At 40.5% G+C, this 18524-nt stretch overlaps 1 protein-coding gene across 6 annotated transcripts in view; it reads right to left on the bottom strand.

The window, feature by feature from the left end:
• The window catches only part of LOC120774365 (AF4/FMR2 family member lilli), a 189448-nt gene that overhangs the window by 1731 nt on the left and 169193 nt on the right, over positions 1-18524 (bottom strand). For 3 of the 6 annotated variants that reach the window (XM_040103956.1, XM_040103957.1, XM_040103955.1), the window contains 11 exons: positions 13008-15544; positions 11124-11417; positions 10760-11055; positions 10175-10678; positions 8436-9129; positions 7159-7698; positions 5825-7081; positions 2889-3019; positions 1578-1583; positions 670-1437; positions 452-592 (listed from right to left, as the gene is read on the bottom strand). In XM_040103956.1, the coding sequence (XP_039959890.1) occupies positions 452-592; positions 670-1437; positions 1578-1583; positions 2889-3019; positions 5825-7081; positions 7159-7698; positions 8436-9129; positions 10175-10678; positions 10760-11055; positions 11124-11417; positions 13008-15528 (7152 nt within the window). In that variant the 5' untranslated portion in view covers positions 15529-15544. The remainder of the gene's footprint in view (positions 1-451; positions 593-669; positions 1438-1577; positions 1584-2888; positions 3020-5824; positions 7082-7158; positions 7699-8435; positions 9130-10174; positions 10679-10759; positions 11056-11123; positions 11418-13007; positions 15545-18524) is intronic. The other 3 variants (XM_040103958.1, XM_040103959.1, XM_040103960.1) reach the window with 3 other exon arrangements.

Below are 18524 nucleotides of genomic sequence, written 5' to 3'. Positions count from 1 at the left end.
AATTATCTTTACAACCTAAATGAAACAGCTGGTAACTCTTCACAAAAATATTCTCACCAGAAATCTATCTCAAACTTGTTAAGTTTGGTACCAATATAGTAAAATCGAATTTGTAAGAATTTTGTAACTTAAAATGTTGAAACAGGTGGTTACACATCACGATATATAAATTTCAATTAGATGGCAATCCTAGCGCAAAAATAGTTTACAATTGGGAGCTTTCTTAAATCTCATCAATTTGTAATATTTCGTCATACATTTTTTGACTTCAAATTTTCAGAACAGATGGCAACTTTCACTCATTGAAATCTCTTCCAGTGCAATTAAACTAATATTTTTCGACGTGAATTTTTTCGAAAAATAAATAAGATCAGTTTCGTGGAAAATCGTGTTAGTTAAAAGTTCGTATGATTTTGAGTCCTTAAATTATTCTGCATAATAAGTCGCTCACCTCGCCCACTGACGTCGCCAGCAAATTGACGATCTTCTCATGTGGCACCGCCACCACACTTTGATTATTGATTTCAATAATGCGATGACCCACGCGCACACCACCACGCTCAGCGATGCCGCCACGCAGCAAGCTGCAAATCTGTAACGGTAAAAAATAAATTAAAAACTTCGCACTAATTGCCGAACTTCATATAAAATTTTCTGCACGCCACTCACCACACCATTTTGTACGCTGAAACCCAATTGGTACTTGGTGTTGGGTCGCTTGATCTTCACCTCGACCACAGGTGCGCACGGCACCACTGTAAACTTCACCACAGTCTGGTTTTTCGTATTCTTTATGTACGTCTGACACGTGGAAAGCGGCAGCCCCACCAAACTCAGGCCATTAATGGCAATCAGCTGATCACCAATATTCAATTGACCACAACGCGCCGCCGCACCGGACGACATGAGATTCGCTATGACCACCGTGGGCAACATTGAACCCCAACCGCTCTCCACAATGACCACACCCAAGATTTCGCCTTTAGCCTTTGGTACTACGACCTCCTTTTGTAGTTCCTTCTTGGCGAATATCTCCAGTTCATCGCCGAAGATTTCCTGACTGTTGAGCACCTCCTGATAGTCCATTTCCTTGACAAAGCTATGATCCTCAATTCCGTTCGCTTTCAGGAACTCCATGTAGGCCACCTGGAAGGCCTGTCCAATTGATTGTGCGATAAATTGCGCCTCATCACTCTCGAAGACGTGACAGATCATTTTCGGTGTACGATTCGGTTTGGGCGCATCGTCAATGTCCTGCGGCACGAAACGACGTCGCGCCATCAGCACCACCAGATCGCCAATATCCGCTATGTAGGAGATGGTGCGCAGCGCATGATCCATCATGATCTCCTTGAGGTCGGTATTGAGTACCATTATCTTCTCGGTTGATATGAAGAGATCCACCTCGGTGCTGGGCTGTACATCGCCGTCGGGTGCCTGAAAATTGAGCGTACAAAGGTACAAATTAGTATCGTATATAGAGTGGTCAAAGGGGTAAAGAAATGCGAGCAAATTACTTTATTTACTAGTTTTTTTTTAAAGCAAGAGATGGCGTGACAAATGAGTCGAATACTTACCAGGGCCTTTAGTTGGTCCCGCAGAGCAAAGAAGAATGTTCATGAAAATACAAAGCATATTCAATGTTACATACATATTACATGTTTAGAACAAATGTTCGCCAGTTTCAAAGAATATAACGGGACTAACACATTTTTTAGAATAATTTTTACTTGAATAAAAAGATCATATTGGTTCCGACTTAAAATTAATATACTATATATTTCATGGTATTTTTACAAGTAATATTTCCTGGCCTTAATAAATAAAATAAATAAAATAAGTAAATATTAATATTTAATTCATTCAGTAACTCTGAGTATGCCGTAAACTCTCGAAAGCCTAGCGATGGGTTCTGGCTCTATTTCACACATTGCTTGTTTCATATTGGCCGACCGTTTTCATATTCCGACCGTTCTCCAAGAGCTTCCACAAAAACGTCAAAAAGCTTTAAGTCGACGTGCCGGGGTCAACGATTAACGGTGCCCTGGTGGCTGCGGTCCGTGTAATCGGACTGCTTAGCATGAGACGTCGTCTTGCATAAAACAAAGACGGTCAAAGTCTGTGCCTTAAACTTTCTGACCCTAAAAGTGTTCTCCTCAAGACTATAGAGAACCAGCTGGTACCGCCAAGAGATATAGCGGCTTCTTAAGGATCGTTATCGGAAATACGTCGAAGTGGGAATTTGAATAGGTCAAAATTCTTATGGCAAGAAGCTCTTACTGTGAAAATATCATATGTTTTTAAAAATTTCTTGAATTGTTGTACTTAGGGAGCCTAACTGGATTAGTCTGAATACGTACATAAAATATTCATTTCCAATAACCAAGGTATGAAGAAAAGTTTTCGCTGAATTCCAATCAGAGAATGAAGAAATGGGAATCAGATGGAGTAGTCGTTTTCGATTCGTCACTTCAGTACTTTTCTGTTCTTGATATGTTTGAGTTCGGATCTGTTAGGCCACAGATTCTGTTAGAATTCGTCTTAAGCGCATACATCTTAAAGGCTGATTACGCCTCATTGAACTAGTAATTGAACTCCATATGATTTCGCAAAGGACCAAAACTGGTCTATGCGTGGCTCATTGGCCTACCATATTAACCTAACCTAAGTTTATAAGGAAGTTTATAGCCCCTTACTATTTTAACAAGCTCTTACTTAAAAACTACGATAAATATTTCAATAAATTACACAAAATACTTAGTCTTCGATTTTGTTGGTCTAAAAATTTACATCATGCATATTTAATGTACTCATGATTAGCAAGATCTAGCCAATTCAAACTAACATTAAACACTTTTTTGTTGGTAAAAATTGATGTAAGGACTCACCTTAATGCGTGAAACCGCCTCTTCGGCTTGCATCATGCGCGTCGACTTCGTGGGTTGGCCCTCACACACCAGCTGTGTGGAACCAAGATACTTGGCGCGGAAGAGTACGCCCTCGATAAGCACTGCGCCACCTGTTTTCGGCCGAGAGCGTGTGAGAATGCGTATTTTTGTTGAACAGGGTTGATTTTTGTTTAAGGTTAGCGGGTGACAAAAGTGGCATTATGTTAGAGATTTAAATAACTAATTATAGATTTTTGTCTACTTTTTTTGATTTTTTATTTAATTAGAGCAAAGTTTCTAATATAAAGCAATTCTAAGTGACCGTGACGCAATGTTTCGAGTAGGAGTGATGGTTGATTTTCTTACACTTTGTTTTGGCTTTGAAAAAAATAAAATAAAATAAAATAAAATAAATAAACTCAAACAAGAAGGACCGTTTTGATGCTTATATAACTATGATTTTCATATACTATGTTAGAGATGTGTACTGATGCATAAAAAAAAATTATCGACCGTTTAAATTCGATTAATGACATTATCTATTATCTATTATATATATTTTTTTGATTTCAAGCCGAAAATGAGTTTTTAACAAGAAAGACTGTTAGTCCCTTACATACTGTATTAGAGATGTGAAAAGATAAATGATAAAATTTATCGAATGAAGAAGTTATTGTCTTTTTGTATATTTTATATGTATTTATTTTTTAATTTCAAAAACGATAAATATTTAATTTCAAAAATTGATCGAAAAACGATAAACAATTAATTGTAAACAAATTTTCGAAAAGTAAATATCCATGTTTTCAGCATATTAATTTTTATACAATCTTCTATGGATAAGTAGATAAATTTAATGATGCAATTAAACCATTTATAAAAATATCGTATCCATTTTCGTTTATCCAATATTTTTTACCCATTAATTTCTTTTTTAAACCAATTAATTCTGTTTAAAAATTTATTATTAAGCAAACACTACAAAATCATTCATAATCAAGCGATTTCTAAAAGTTATCGACAAGTTCAGTGCGTACAAGCAATCGATATTTTTTTTCATTATTATATGCTACTTTTTTATATTTTTTAGAAACCCGATTTATCTTTCGATCATTTTAAAAATTATTGATAAATTCAAATAATCGATTTTTTCAATACTACTTTTATTTTTAAAATTTTTATGATGTTTATCTGATTAAATTTATCAATCAAACATTTCATGCGTTCGTATTCAAAAATAATCGGTTTGGATTTTCAAAAAATATGCTTAGCTAAAAATGTCAATCGGTTTAATTGTAATTAAAAAGTAAAGAGTTGAAAAAATAATCGATTATTATTACACACCACTAAAACACAAAAAAAAAATAATAAAGGAAAACTGCAACAGTAGATGATTTGAACGTTTAAATGAGATAAAAAGTATTATCGATAACTGAAGTCGAGTAATCGTTTCCAATAATCGAAATAATAGTTAAAAAATAATCGATTACTTAGTAGACCCTAAAAATTATCTTAATTTTAAGATTTGAGCGTTTAGTTGAAATAAATATATCATTATTATCGATTAATAAAGTCGAGTAATTGTTTACAACTGTTGAAATGGTGGTTAAAATTAATCGATTACTTAGTAGGCGATAATTAGATAATAATCGATTACAGTAGGCGGTCAAAATTATATTGCTAAAGTGCAAAAATTTGAGATGCCAGCGTTTAGTTGAGATGTAATAATTATCGATTAATAAAGTCAAAATAATAATTAGATAATAACCGATTACTTAGTAGGCGGTCAAAATATAATGCTAAACTGCAACATTTTCAGATTTGAACGTTTGTTTGAGATTAAAATTATTATCGATTAAAAAAGTCGATATAATAATTAGACAATAATCTATATTTGAGCGTTTAGTCCAGACAAAAATTATTATTACTGATTAAAAAGTCTAAGTAATAATCAGATAATAAACGATTTTTATCGATTTTGGAAGTAATAGTTACAAATAATCGATTATGGATTATTGATAAAAAAATCACCAAAAAACTAGTATGATATACTTTTGATTAAAAAGTCGAACTAATAATTAGATAATAATCGATATTTATCGAAAATCGAACTAATAGTTTAAAATAGTCGATTATTGATATAAAATCGATTCAAAAATTAAATATTATATATTTTCAAAAGTTTAATCTCTAATAAATTTAACAGTGAAGTTTCCTATTTTTTTTCTTTTTTCTTCTTACTCCCTCATTCATCGCCGTCACGGTCACTACACTAAAAGTATATAAGTTTCTATGTATATAATATAAAAAACATTTAGAAATATTATCTTACAAAGTATGCGGCGGTTTGAAAGCAGTTTTACATAATTGTTTGTTTTTGTTTATTTTTTGTTCGTCAGAAAACGAAACGTAACGGAACGCATGCAAAAATAAAGAGTTATTACAGATTAGCAGAATGTTGAAAATATCTCAGTTGTACTAGAAGAATGTAGTTGAAATAGAAAATCGACGATCGATCGTGTTGTACAAATTAAAAAATAACAACTGCAAATGGGCGTCACTCGGTCAAACACGAACACTACCAACGAACTTCGAAACAAACGAACAAAAATAACATATACGAACATACCAGAGAATTTGGAAAAATATACTATATATCGAGACTACTACAACAATTTGTTTGATGCAATTTTGATGAAAATTATCGGAAACTCTACACGAACTCATTTGCAGTGTTCGGCAGCGGCGCGAGCGACTCGGCTACTTCGGCTACTTCGGATACTTCGGCAAATTTCAGCGCTTCTAACTAATAATTGAACTCGCGCGGCTGCTGCACGCCCATTTACAACAATGCTATTCTAATAGTAACAACAACAACGTTGACTAAAATTGGCATAACGACACTACTTGCGCGAAGATAAACCCAATACATTTACCTTCTTTGTTCTTACTCTTTTTGACTTTTTTCTCGCCACTGGTGCTATTGGAGCCAGCGGAGCTGCTGTGACCGCCGCCACCACTGCCACCGCCGCTCACACCGACACCGCTGCCATTGCCACTGACGTTGCCGCCAACATTGCCGTTCGCATTGCCGGTGCCAAGGAGGCCGATGCCACCACCAACACCAACACCACCACTACCAGTACCGCTACCACTGCCGCTGCCGCTGCCACTGTTGCTGCCGCCGCTATTCGCCAAGCCATTTGAGTTGATCGTCGACAAATCGAGTTCTTTCTTCGAGTTAGCGCTGATGCAGGCGGAGCCATCGGAGCCGCCCGGACTGCCCATACCCACGACGCAGTCTTGCACATCGATAGACTTCAACGGCGACTTGTCGCTGTGCTCCGACGACGACATGGAACCGTCAATGTCGAGCAATTTGCTAGTGGAATTTTTCGGTGGTATTGGCGGTGGGATTTCGGGCATGGTCGAGAGCAAGGCATTGTAGCCGTTGCGTGTCTTAGTGCTCGCCATTTGTTTGGGTGAGATTTTCGAGAGCAACGAAGAGCGTGGCTTGCGCGACTCCCACGACTTGTTTTCATCATAGTAACCCTGATCGTCGAGCCGCTGATGACCAAGCAGGCGATCCGTCTCGAGATCGGTGTCGACATCATCTTCGTCGGCGCTCAAATTCTTCGAATGATGTCCCGGCGAGGAGGCGAGCAGACTTTTGTTGGCGCTATTATCCAAATGGCGTGGCAGCCAAACGGGCGAGTTCATCACAGGCGAAGGCGTACGCGGCATGCTGCGTTCGGGTATGGGTGGTGGTGGCGGTTGTGATTGCGTTTGCGATTGTGACTGTGACTGTGTGGATGACAACGTTTGCGTGGTTGGCAGCAGTTGTGTTTGCGTGTGCGATTGGTTGGTGGCGCGTAGCGCATTGCTCAGCACCGACGGTGCATTGCTGCTGCCGCTCTGATGCTGTGCGCTGTGTAGTTTGTTGCGGTTGAGTGTTGAGCTGATGGCCGAGGCCACCGATGTGACGCCGCTACCGCTGTTAGAGCCGAGCGCTGTGCCCAGTGCGTTTATGGGCGATGTGGTGCTCGGCGGTGGCGCTCCGTGCGAGTTGTTGTCTTTGTAGGGCGTGGGCTGTAGTATCTCCGGCTCCGGACTGAGTATGTTCGGTTTGCGGTGCGGTGCGGGTGCCGGTGGTGGTGGCGTCATCTGCACCATGTCGGGACGATGGAAAATACCTGCGGTTATGTGAAAAAATATGATTTTAGTATACAGCCTCAATTTAAATGGGTGGAAAAACATGCATAAGTCATACTTATCGAGTAAAGTGAGTCCAACTCGGGATCGATATTCTTGAATACTTTATTATTGCTGTTGCTGGTTGGACTCTGACCGAGCAGCTCGCGTTCGCGTCCATCACGCTTCGTGCTCGAACGCACCGACTCGCGTCCAGAATCCTCGTGCATACCCAGTGCCGATGTGGGACTATCGTTTTTATGCAAATATGTCGTATCGTGCATAATATTCGACGATATTGAGTTGTTACGCGGCTCGCCGCCAACACCACCACCACCGCCATCGGTTGTCGAGATGGTGAGATTATTCATGCTATTTATACTGTTGTTGGTGGACAAACGTTTCATATCCATCAACATCGATATGCCACCACTACCGATGGGGTTGTGATGTATCGCGGCACTCGGTTGCTGCAAATTATTGTTGAGATTATTTTGATTCTCCGTGTCGGAGGTGTGACCCGACGATAAGCCATCCTCAAGTACCGGCATGCTGGAGGCATAATATTTTGTGTAGTTGGAGCAAGATGTCGAAACGCCATTGATTTCACCGGAGAGACCTGTAAAGTGAATAGAATGGTAGTATATTCCAAAAGGCTATCACATAAAGACAATGGAATAAAATTCATGCGGTCCCGAGGCTTCGTGAAAAGTTAGAAGTTTTTAAATAACTGTCTAAATTTGAGAAGATGTTGCCAGTTGCCCACTAAGCATCCGGGTACAGGCGCTAGGCATCGGGTTACGGTCTCAGATCAGATGATCCACCATCTAACTTTTTCTTGAAGTTAGACCTAAGCATCGTGATACAGGAGCTAAGAATCGGGAGTAGGGAATCGGTCTCGGATCAGATGATCTTCAATCGAACTTTCATCAGAAATCCGACCCAAGCATCTGGAGGCAGCTGTTAGGGATCGGGATACGGTCTCGGATAAGATGACTCACTATCGAACTTTTTCTTGAAGTTAGACCTAAGTATCGAAGTTCAGGAGCTTGGAACCGGGAGCTGGGTGTCGATTTCAGGTCAGATGGCCCACGATCGACATTTCAGCGAAGTCTCGGATCAGACGACCCACGGTCGACATTTCATCAGAAGTTCGACCTAAGCATCGGGATACAGGAATTAGGGATCTGAGTACGGTATCGGATCAGACCTTTCTCCTTAAGTTCGTCCAAATTAAATGGACTGTAGACGTATTTATATCCTTTCATATGCATCGACAACCTCCAAAACTATCAGGAGATGATCTTATAGTGCTAGAACAATAATTAACAGTTATTTTTATAACCTATGACTTACTGTCCAAATCGCCGCAATTCGAATCGTAGTCCGTTGTCTCTGGCGAATAACGGTAAGTACCCGGTGTGTCCAATTGATTATGATTGACGCCATCCTGTTGGTCCAATTGTTCGCCGCTGCTGCGACTGGCCGAGTCCAAAAAGAAGTCGAAGTCGCGCATCAATGGACTAGCGGTAAAGCGGCGCCGATGTGCATTTGTCGAATTGTTATAGTTGTTGCTATTGCTGTTGCTATTATTGCTACTGTTATTGAGTTGTTGTTGCTGACGTTGCGAGTGTGTTTTCCTTTGACGTGAGTCCTGAGGAGTTTGCAACGGTTGCGATGGCTGCTGCTGCAAATATTGTTGCTGTTGTTGTTGTTGTTGTTGTTGTTGCGACTGTTGTTGACGATACAGTGTGGGTGTTGGTGATGTTTGCAAATGTATTTGTGTTTCACGCTGATTGTTGCGTTGTTGTATTGTTGTTTGCAGTTGACGCATTTGGTTGTTATGTTGTTGTTGTAATTGATGGTGGTGTTGTTGTGGCTGTATACCATCCATATCTACACCCATTAAGCCGTCATCATCATCGTCGTCGTCATCTTCTTCGTCCTCGTCGTCTTCGTCTTCGTCGGCATCGATATTCACATTGGACGGTGAGTCTAATTCATCGTCGTCACCATGATCCAGATTGCTATGGAATTCGTATTGGATATCCTGCAAGTAAAAATCGAAAGCAAGCGAGTTATTCGAATGGTCATTATAAGAATTATGAAGCGGGGTTTGTTAGAACGAAGCAGCAGTGAAGTTATTGAGACTGAAATTTGAGGTTATGGACGATTTTCAACCGAAGTCGACTTTATTTCAGTTTACATTCAAGGATCCGAGGAGGCGAATCCCACAAATCTGCAGGAGGATATGGAGGAAATGAGCATTAAGGTGAGTCGGGAGCTTTGTCCTTTATGCAGTCAATATTTGGATTAATTTGGGTTTGAAGGTAGACGCATAGATTCAGGGTCAATGATATACTAATGGTTAAATTTTGTCTACCAAATTTACGACCGATTTTAGTCAACTCCAAAATATTGGATGAAGATACGCTTATCCAGACTAGAATTCTATCAAAAATTTGAAAATAACAAGGAGAAAGCGCAGAGCGAACTATTCGTCAGTTTGAGTTCTTGGTAAATTCCAGGTCAAAAGCTAAAATCTCAAAAACGTGGTTAGTCTGATACCAATTTGGTAAAGCTCAGTCCTTTATCAGACTGAGCTGGGTGTGGATTTCTCAAGTTAGACAAAATTGAGGCCTCAGCAATGTCGAAGAGGATTGTAAATTAGGGATATTTATCAATCTAAGCTTTTTTATGAAAATTTGATCTAATAGAGCTTAGATCTGCAGAATTGCAATGACAGCCGAGAGTCACAAGAATTGGGGTTATTCATCAGCTTGGGTTCCCCATAAAATTTTGATTTGATACGAGCCATACTAAAATTTTAGTGAAGCTCACTAAAGAGATCAAAGACATATTCTTTAGAATCAATTTCTTTGAGGCTTAAATAACGCTGTGTGGTTCAACTTTGCTTCTTCAGGTTCAAGCATACACTTCTAGATCTAGGCGAGTGTAATACCACTACTAAACTTAGGTTGGACCTCGATTGGGCACAATAAACCTAAGGTCGCTATGCAATCCTTGTCTATTTTTCTGGACCTCGAACGATGTTTTTTTTCTATAATAATGATCTCTCCATTTAAACAACTTACAACACTGTCGACATCGCTGCCATTCTCAATCGGTCGATCGTCCATCGATGGACACTTGAAGAACTCTTCGAGCACCTTGCGCGTCTCGGAGAATTCATAGAGGTAGTCAAACGTCGAAGACTTAGTTGGTATGCTGAAGGCGCTGCTACCGATCGCCGTCAACGGCTTGCAAGCCGCATTGCTCGCACTTGGCGGCATTGTTGTGGTATTCGACGCGTTAACCGCCGGCGATTCGATGGTGAATGTGGGCGTGGTCGGTATACCCGATGTGGAAATAGCCTCCGGTGTGGTTAAATCGGAAATTGTGCCTATCTCGGAGACATCATTGCTCGTGTCCTCGGCGTTATTGTCCAAAGTGCAAGTTGTGGGCGGTGAAGATTGCCGTTGTGGCAGCGTTTGTGGTTGCTGATAATCCTGTTGTTGCTGTTGTTGCTGGTGTTTAGAAATGCTGTGGCTCAGCAGCACAATTGGTGGAGTGCTCTCACGCGGCGGTGAAATAATACGCTGCAATGTAAAAGCGTAAAATATTAAGTGAGGGCAGAGAGCGAACTAAGTCGAAGGAGTTTTATAATAGTAGTGCTTTACCTGTGGAAAACCGGGCCGCGCCGGGTATTGCTGTTGTGGTGAATTGTGCGTGGTTGTTGTAGCGTTGGTATGTTGACTGTTGCCTCCTCCGCCACCACCGCCATTATTGGAGGCGTTTGTTGTTGTCGCTGTCTTTGTCAACTGTTGTTGGCTATGCGTTTGCTGCGCATTCGACACGGTCGCATCTGCTTCCACTTCTTCCTCGGCAGCGGAGGGCGCTTCAGCTTCGTCTTCGATTCCGGCAGGCACGACAACAACTGCCTGACCGCCAATGCGACGTGGTGAACCTTCGTATTCTGCATATAAATGGATAGTAATAATAGTAAACTATGTAGGCGCATGAGATCACTTAGCTCCAACTCACCTATGATGCCGTGTCGCGTCTCGACTGCGCGCATTGTGTAGCTACTTCGATCCAAGTATCTCTTTGGATGATCCTTATACATTATTGACGTGTTATTGTTGCTTGTGTTGTGACTTCCGGTTATCTCCACAACGCCATGCTGTTCGTTGAGGTCTTCCTCTGCATAGTCGTCTTTGTTATCATCGACCAGTGTCAAGGATGTGGGCTGTCTGTGGTGTTGTTGTTGCTGAAGTTGCTGTCGTGTCGACGCAGGTGAGATTGTGGGGGCACTTGTGTCGGTTGTTACTCTCAAGTCTGCAAGTGGCAAGGAAAAGGTTTAGTTGAGGGATGAAACTCGATTGTTGCATTGTTGGCTGAAGTACATTTTGGCAGCAAAATGAATAGTTTTAAGCGGATTATTGTGGCGGAAAGAGTGGAAATTTTTCAAAGTTTTGAAGGATATTTTGTATTTAAAATAATTTTAGATAGGTGGCAACTCTATTTAAAAAAATATCTACATTAAAAATTTGCTCACGCTTTCCGAAAAGTTTTCTTGAAATTCTTGCGTTAAAAAAGCATTTTGCAATATTTTAAATTTTTTAATTAGGTGGCAGCTCTATTAAAAAGTTAAATTAAGATTTTGCTTATATTTTTGGATTGGCTTTGTTAAGTTTAAAAGATTTATAGGTTAAATTTTTTCAAAGGTGGCAACTCTATTTTAAAAAATATTAGCAATGCAAAATTTCGGAGAATTTTCTTAAAACTCTTGAATTTGCAAAAAAAATAATTTTTCCCCATAAGGTGGCAACTCTGTTCTGAAATATGCTTTAAATTGAAGTATAGCTAAATTAGGAATTTTCTCACTTTCCGAAAAGCTTTCCTGAAATCCTTGCGTTTAAAAGAACATTTGTAATATATTTACTTTTTATTTAGGTGGCAACTCTATTTAAAAATATGTTTTAAATGAAGACTTTGTTGACATTTTCGGGATGGTTGTGGTTGACATTTCTAAATATTTATAGGTTAAATTTAATCCAAAGGTGGCAACTCTATTTTAAAAAATTTCTAAAATGAAAATTTTTTGAGCATTTTCCGAAACACTTTCTTAAAACCCTTGTATTTGAAAAGCATTTTGTAATGTTTTTATTTTTCCCATTAGGTGGCAAGTTTATTATAAAATATGCTTTTAATGCAGACTCTACTGACACTTTCTTAAAACTTTTGCTATGTTTGACAATTTTTTTTTAAATATTTCTTAGTTTAATTTGTTCAAAAGATGGCAACTCTATTGTAATGTGTGTACAGTCTCTTCTAAACTACGGATTTCTTGAGCTCCATCTGTTTAATACCCTTTTAGCATTATTTCTATAAATTAAAATGATAATTTTAGTTTCTTAGAAATCACATTGAGGTATGCTAGGTGGGTGAAACCGATTTAGGGTTCGAAGAAAAGCTCAGAATTACACACTGGAGTTTTCAGGAATTCTTACTAAATTTTCGATCTCTTCTCCATTTATCTTTTGATGTCTATACTCCACATTTTACGTCAAACATAGTCAAAACAGTAAAACATTCCTTCAGGTTATAAATGATTAGACCTGTAAAGAGTCATTTCAAGTACTAAACCTCCGAAATTATGAGTGCCCCTAATCGAGTCTCCAAAAGAGCCCATGAAGATTAGTTAAGGAAATTCCTATAATGCTTTTGGCTCAGATTGAAAGTAAGGGCTTATCTAGGGATTTTTTACCTTCGATGGTTAGAAGCAAAATCTATTTTTGGAACTATTACAAGGAGTTAAGAATGAAGTTACTGTTGTGATAGCATTCAGTTTTATCTTTTTGAAGTTGGTGATATAATTTTTTTTAGTCTTAGGATAGTCGACCAAACTTAAATATATATACTCACTTTGCCAACTTTCGGTTATGTCGTCGAAGACCACCATCTCGCCATTGTTAGTCACACTATTATGTCCATTTGTATCACCTAGATTACTATTTTTCATAGAGTTGCGATGTTTTACCGCTTGATAGTGCTGGGGTCCGACTGGATAGGGGTCTCTGCAGCGTACTTGTTCTCTTTCATATTCACGTTCCTTTTCGCGTTCTCTGCCTTTCTCCTTCTCCCGACCGCGCTGCTCTCTTTCCCTGTCGCGTTCTCGCTCCCACTCGCGTTCACGTTCTCTCTCTCTTTCCCATTCACCGTAAGCTGCGGCCACTTTACGCTGTTCCCTTTGTTCACGGTCACGCTCTCTTATTTCCCGTTCTACGAGTATACTGTTATCGCTCACGCTAATTACGTGCTGTTGTTGGTCCAGCGATGTTTTACTGCCGTACAAGTAATGACTGGCTAATGGTGTGAGACCCTCCGCGCACGAATCCTGCACGGCTTGTAGACTATTATGTTGCTGTTGTTGTTGCTGCCTTTGCATTTGATGTTGCTTCGCGTGGTAGCCGCGTTTGGTAGTCGTTTCGGCGAATTGCTCGCCAGCTGGAGCTTCCATCGTGTTGCGTCCAAGGCGACTAATGTGCTGTTGTTGCTGGTGTTGTTGTTGGTGATGCTGCCGCGTCGACATATTATAGCTGGAGTTGGTGTAAGGCTGCTGCTGTTGTTGTTGGTGATATGAGCGCCGAACCGAGCTCATGTGTGCTGCAGTAGCAATCGGTCCACTCGTCGACGCTGTGGAACCGAAATCTGACGACTGTGTGCCCATAGGTGTTCCCATAACGTGTTGCTCCTCCGCATCGGCCAGCTCGTTATAGTGCGACGGCAAGCGTGTATCTGCATTATCGGTCAGCACTTCACTTGTATTACCATGACGTACGGTGTCCCAGTAGTTGCCGTCCTTAATGAAGGGATTCTGGTTCAAGTTTCCAGCAGCCGCGTTCGCACCATTATGATTGTTGGACTGTTTGTGCTGCAGTTGCTGTTGTGTTGAGGAGTTCACAAAATGCCCATACGACTGCTGTGAGGGATGGTGGTGCGATCCGTAACTGGCGCGTTTGCGCGGCATTTCGTAACTGTTGCTGTTATCGCCGGTCTGATGGTGGCGCTGACGCGTTGGACCCTGCGAATGTTTAGTTTCCGTGTGATAGTAGAATGTAGGCGGATACGAGGGCACTGGTAGCTCTTCGTCTTCTATATGCGCGCTGTCGTTTAAGATGTCGTCGTCGTCAACGACGTCGCTGTAGTGACCTTCGTGACGTTTGTCGTTGCGCGTACGACGTCCGCTCGCGTTGCTCTTATCTTCGTCGGCGAATTTGTGCTGTGTGCGCGTGGCGCGCGTCAATGGTTTGTCCTCCACGCTGTCGTTGTGACTGAGGAAGGGATTAGTCGAAATGCGCGGCGTCACCGACGACAGCGATTCGGATGAGACCGAAGACGTTGAGGGTGGCGGCGGCGATTGCGTGATAATGTTGACGCTCTTGTAGTAGTTCACTGGCGCTTGTGGCGGTGGCTGTGAGGCGGCTCGTGTGCTCTCCACGGACTCACCGTACACGATGTCGCGGTCAAAGGTCGTACTCACGCGTTGCTTGTAAGTCGCGCTGTGCTCTTGACTCTGACTTTTGCTGGGAATGCTGCTGTTGCGACTGACTGTCGGCTGGCTGCCGTTGGGCGACAACTGACGTGGTCTACACTTGGGAAACAACAACGAAATTTGATCGTTTAGCAGTGGCGGCGAGCTCGAGAGTAACGCTTGCGATAAATTTACAGTTGCTGCTGTTGTTGTTGTTGCTGTCGGTGACTTTGTGTCGCTTGTCGTTTCATGACTTTGTGGCTGCGGCTCAACGCTTGCGGTTTCCTCCTCCAATGTTCTTGTCAATTTATTTGTTGTTGTTGCTGTTACTGTTGTTGTTGTTGTGGGTGTAGCGCTGCTGCTATTGCTGCTGGGCTGGCTGTCGTCAATTGCGTTGCCACTGCCACCACCGTTGTAGCTTGTCGGTGAAGGTCGCGTCTGCTGGTGTGTTGTATTGTGGTCGCCAACAACAACCACACTCTCCTGCCCCGTTACGTTGCCGCCGGTACTTAGTGCGCTAGCGGTTTTTGTTGTAACCCTGCTTTTGCTGTTGTTGTGTCTGCTGCTGTTGCTGGTATTGTTGTTGTTGTTGCTGTTGCCACCAACACCGTTTAATGCTAATGAGTTGTAATAGCTGTGCTGTGCCGCTGACGATGATGGATGGTAATATGATTGTGTGTGCTGCTGCTGCTGTTGATGTTGTTGTTGGTTTTGTTGCTGGGATGTTGATCTCTGGTAATTGGAATTGTTTGCGGTTGCAGTTGTGTTTGCGGTTGTCGAGCCTAGTGTCGCCGCTGCCGCTGATTGCTGTTGTTGTTGTTGTTGTTGCTGTTGCTGATGATGTGAATGATGATTTGAGCTACTCGTTGGTTGTCCAGCAGCAATTGTTGTTGTTGTAGTTGTGCTTACCATTATTATTGCCAATGCACTGCAATCGCGTTGACAATTAACGGTATAACGGTACGCGTATTCACATTCAGCGTTGCATTTGACATTGACGAGCCAAAGTGGAATCGGAAAATAGAGAAAATGAGAGAAAAGTGTGGTTATAGCTTATGCCGCATTTTTTATTTATTATAAAAAATTACATGATATTAGGGTGAGCCAAAAACTATCCTTTCGAATTTGTCGATTAAAATCAACCTACCACTATGAGCAAAAAATAGTAAGACTTTGTTCACAATTTTAAAATTCTTATTTTTTCTTCAAAATCTTTGTGGTCCCCGTCAAAATAATCCACCTAGGCCCTAATACACTTATGCTAACGTTTTTTCCAATCCTCGAGGGTCAACTTCCGGAATAGCCTTGAAGCGTCTATCGATGCACATTTAATCTCTTCAATTGACTCAAAACTGTTTTCCCGGAGGGGTCGTTTGAGTTTGCTGAATACCCAACACTGATTTTTACCTGTTTTGATGTGTTTTTTTCGGCTTCAGCTCACCTTTGCCATAATATACGGCCGATTGATTGTCTGTTTCCGGGTCGTGAGCATAAATTTAAGACTCATCGCCAGTAATGACACGTTTCATGACATCCTGGTAATAGGAAAGCACTGTTATACAGACATTAACGCGACCAAAAAAAAGAGTAATTTTCGAACCAATCGTGCTTTCACTTTCCTTATGCCCAATTTATCTTTCAAAATGGTTTTCACTGATCCTTCCGATATTTCAACGTTGCCAGTAAGATCTCTGACTTCTGTAAAGGATGTGTTTCGGGAGCTTCTGTTAACTTATGGTCAACATAATCGGCTTACTGAGCGTACTATTCGCAACATCATCACCCAACTTGAAACCTAGCCTTCAATTGGATAATATTCGACCGAATAGACAACGCCAGCACGAAGTGACGAAACTATAGCAGCCGAGGCTGAGAGTGTACACGTAGACTTTGCAGTGTCGATTCGGCGCCATTCGCAGCAACTCGGACTGACAAGATCTTAAATTGAAAACGTGCAAAATATAGCTTGTGCAAGAACTGAACTCGACAAGCAACATCGCATCGCTCTATGGGCTGTTGAAAAGTTCCTAGAAGTTCCGACATTTTCGATCCAAATTTGATTCAACGATGAAGTCCATTTCTGGCCCAATGAGTATTTAAACTATCAAAGTTGCCGTATTTGGGATGAAAAGCAAACTGAAGAGATTCAAGAGTTGGTATTTTATTCAGATAAAAACAACGGTTTGGTGTGGTTTGTGGGTCTGTGGAATCATCGGGCCATATTTCTTCAAAACTGATGCCGGTGAGAACGTGTCCGTCAATGACGACCATTATCGCGCCATGATAACCGACTATTTGATGCCTGAAATTGAAGCTCGTGAGCTCGGCGTCAATTGGTTTCAACAAGACGGCCCTTCTTCCCACACATCGGAGCAATCAATGGATTTATTAAGAGAACACTTCGGTGAGCAGATAATTTCACGTTTTGAGCCGGTATCACACCGTCAGACTTCTTCATGTGGGGATATGTAAAGTCTAAAGTCTTTGTGGACAATCCCACTGCGATTTAGGGCTTGGAACAAATCATCACGCATGTACTTCGCCAGTTACTGGTCGAAATGCTGGAACGAGTCATCAAAAATTGAACTCAACGGATGGAACATCTGAGACGTAGGTGGGGTCAAAATTTGAAAGACATAATATTCAAAAAATAAATGCCAAAGCATGTTCTATCAAATTATAATAAACTTCTTCTTCTAATTGGCGTAGACACCGCTTACGCGATTATAGCCGAGTTATTATAATAAACACTCCCCATTAAATTTGAATTTTCTGTGCTTTGTTTTTAAGTAGGGAACCTCGAAATGGATCATCCTATATCAAGAACCAGTCTAAACTAGAACTTAGTGATATCGGCTTCCATTCAGCGTTGCAAAACTTTCAACATGTTTTTGATCGAAACGCTGTTTCGGAGTCGATGAGGATAACTACTACGAAACGGAAATCAAAATTTAGTTTTTTTATGGTTTTTGGACTAGAGATAACTTTAGAAGAAAAATCAATACACTAAATTCTAAATTTTGTCAAAAAATGCTATCTCAAATATATTGAAATTTAATTATTCTTATTTGAATATTTTCTAATGTATAACTAGAATATAGTATACTCCGCTAGATGCAAACTTTCTTTTGTTTTCCTTTTACACTTGAAACAATTCGATGAATATCACATTGTAAGCTCACTTGCAATTTACAAGTAACTATATGTAACTGTGTTTATGTACATATGTATGTGTGTAGACATCTAGACGTTGAAAAAGTTCATACTTCGCCACCTACTCGCATCTACACATGTAAGTATTTGTGTGAGGAGTGAAAGGAGTTTCCTTTGTAATCAATATCTTCAGTGTTTCCGCACAGGTTGCCACGAATGTCGATGGTGTGCATGCTTTTAGGCGCAAGAGCACTTCAAATCGGTATCAAAACTGTGAAGGCAAGTTGATTGTATAGAGTTTTAACTAAGTTTTGTATACTGTTATATACCTATATATATATATTTTTATAAGTGGGTTAACTTGGGTGTAAATTCCATTAAGAATATATAAATTTGTTTCACTGCAGTTTTCAAGCAAACAACTTCGTAGTTGGAGTTTAAAGTAGAAATAAGCTTGTATTGATATATAATTTTGCTAAATTAAATAAAAAATAAAATTTTAAAGTACTACTGTGATCATATTGAAAGGTGAATTTTCACCATTCCATCTCCTTCAAAGTAATCTCCTCCGGCTGCAATACGCTATTGCCAACTAAATTTCCAGTCATCATAGCACTTGGAAAAATTCTTCGTCGTGATGGCCAACAGAGCTTTCTTCGATTCAGCTTTCATATCCTCAATTTAGTCAAAACGGGATCCTCGGAGTGGTCATACGAATTTGCTGAATAGCCAGAACAGACAGTAAAATCTCTTCT

The sequence above is a fragment of the Bactrocera tryoni genome, chromosome 4 (genome assembly GCF_016617805.1).
Source record: "Bactrocera tryoni isolate S06 chromosome 4, CSIRO_BtryS06_freeze2, whole genome shotgun sequence".
In the NCBI taxonomy this organism is placed as follows: Eukaryota; Metazoa; Arthropoda; class Insecta; order Diptera; family Tephritidae; genus Bactrocera; species Bactrocera tryoni.
This window is presented reverse-complemented; position numbering and strand designations above follow the sequence as displayed.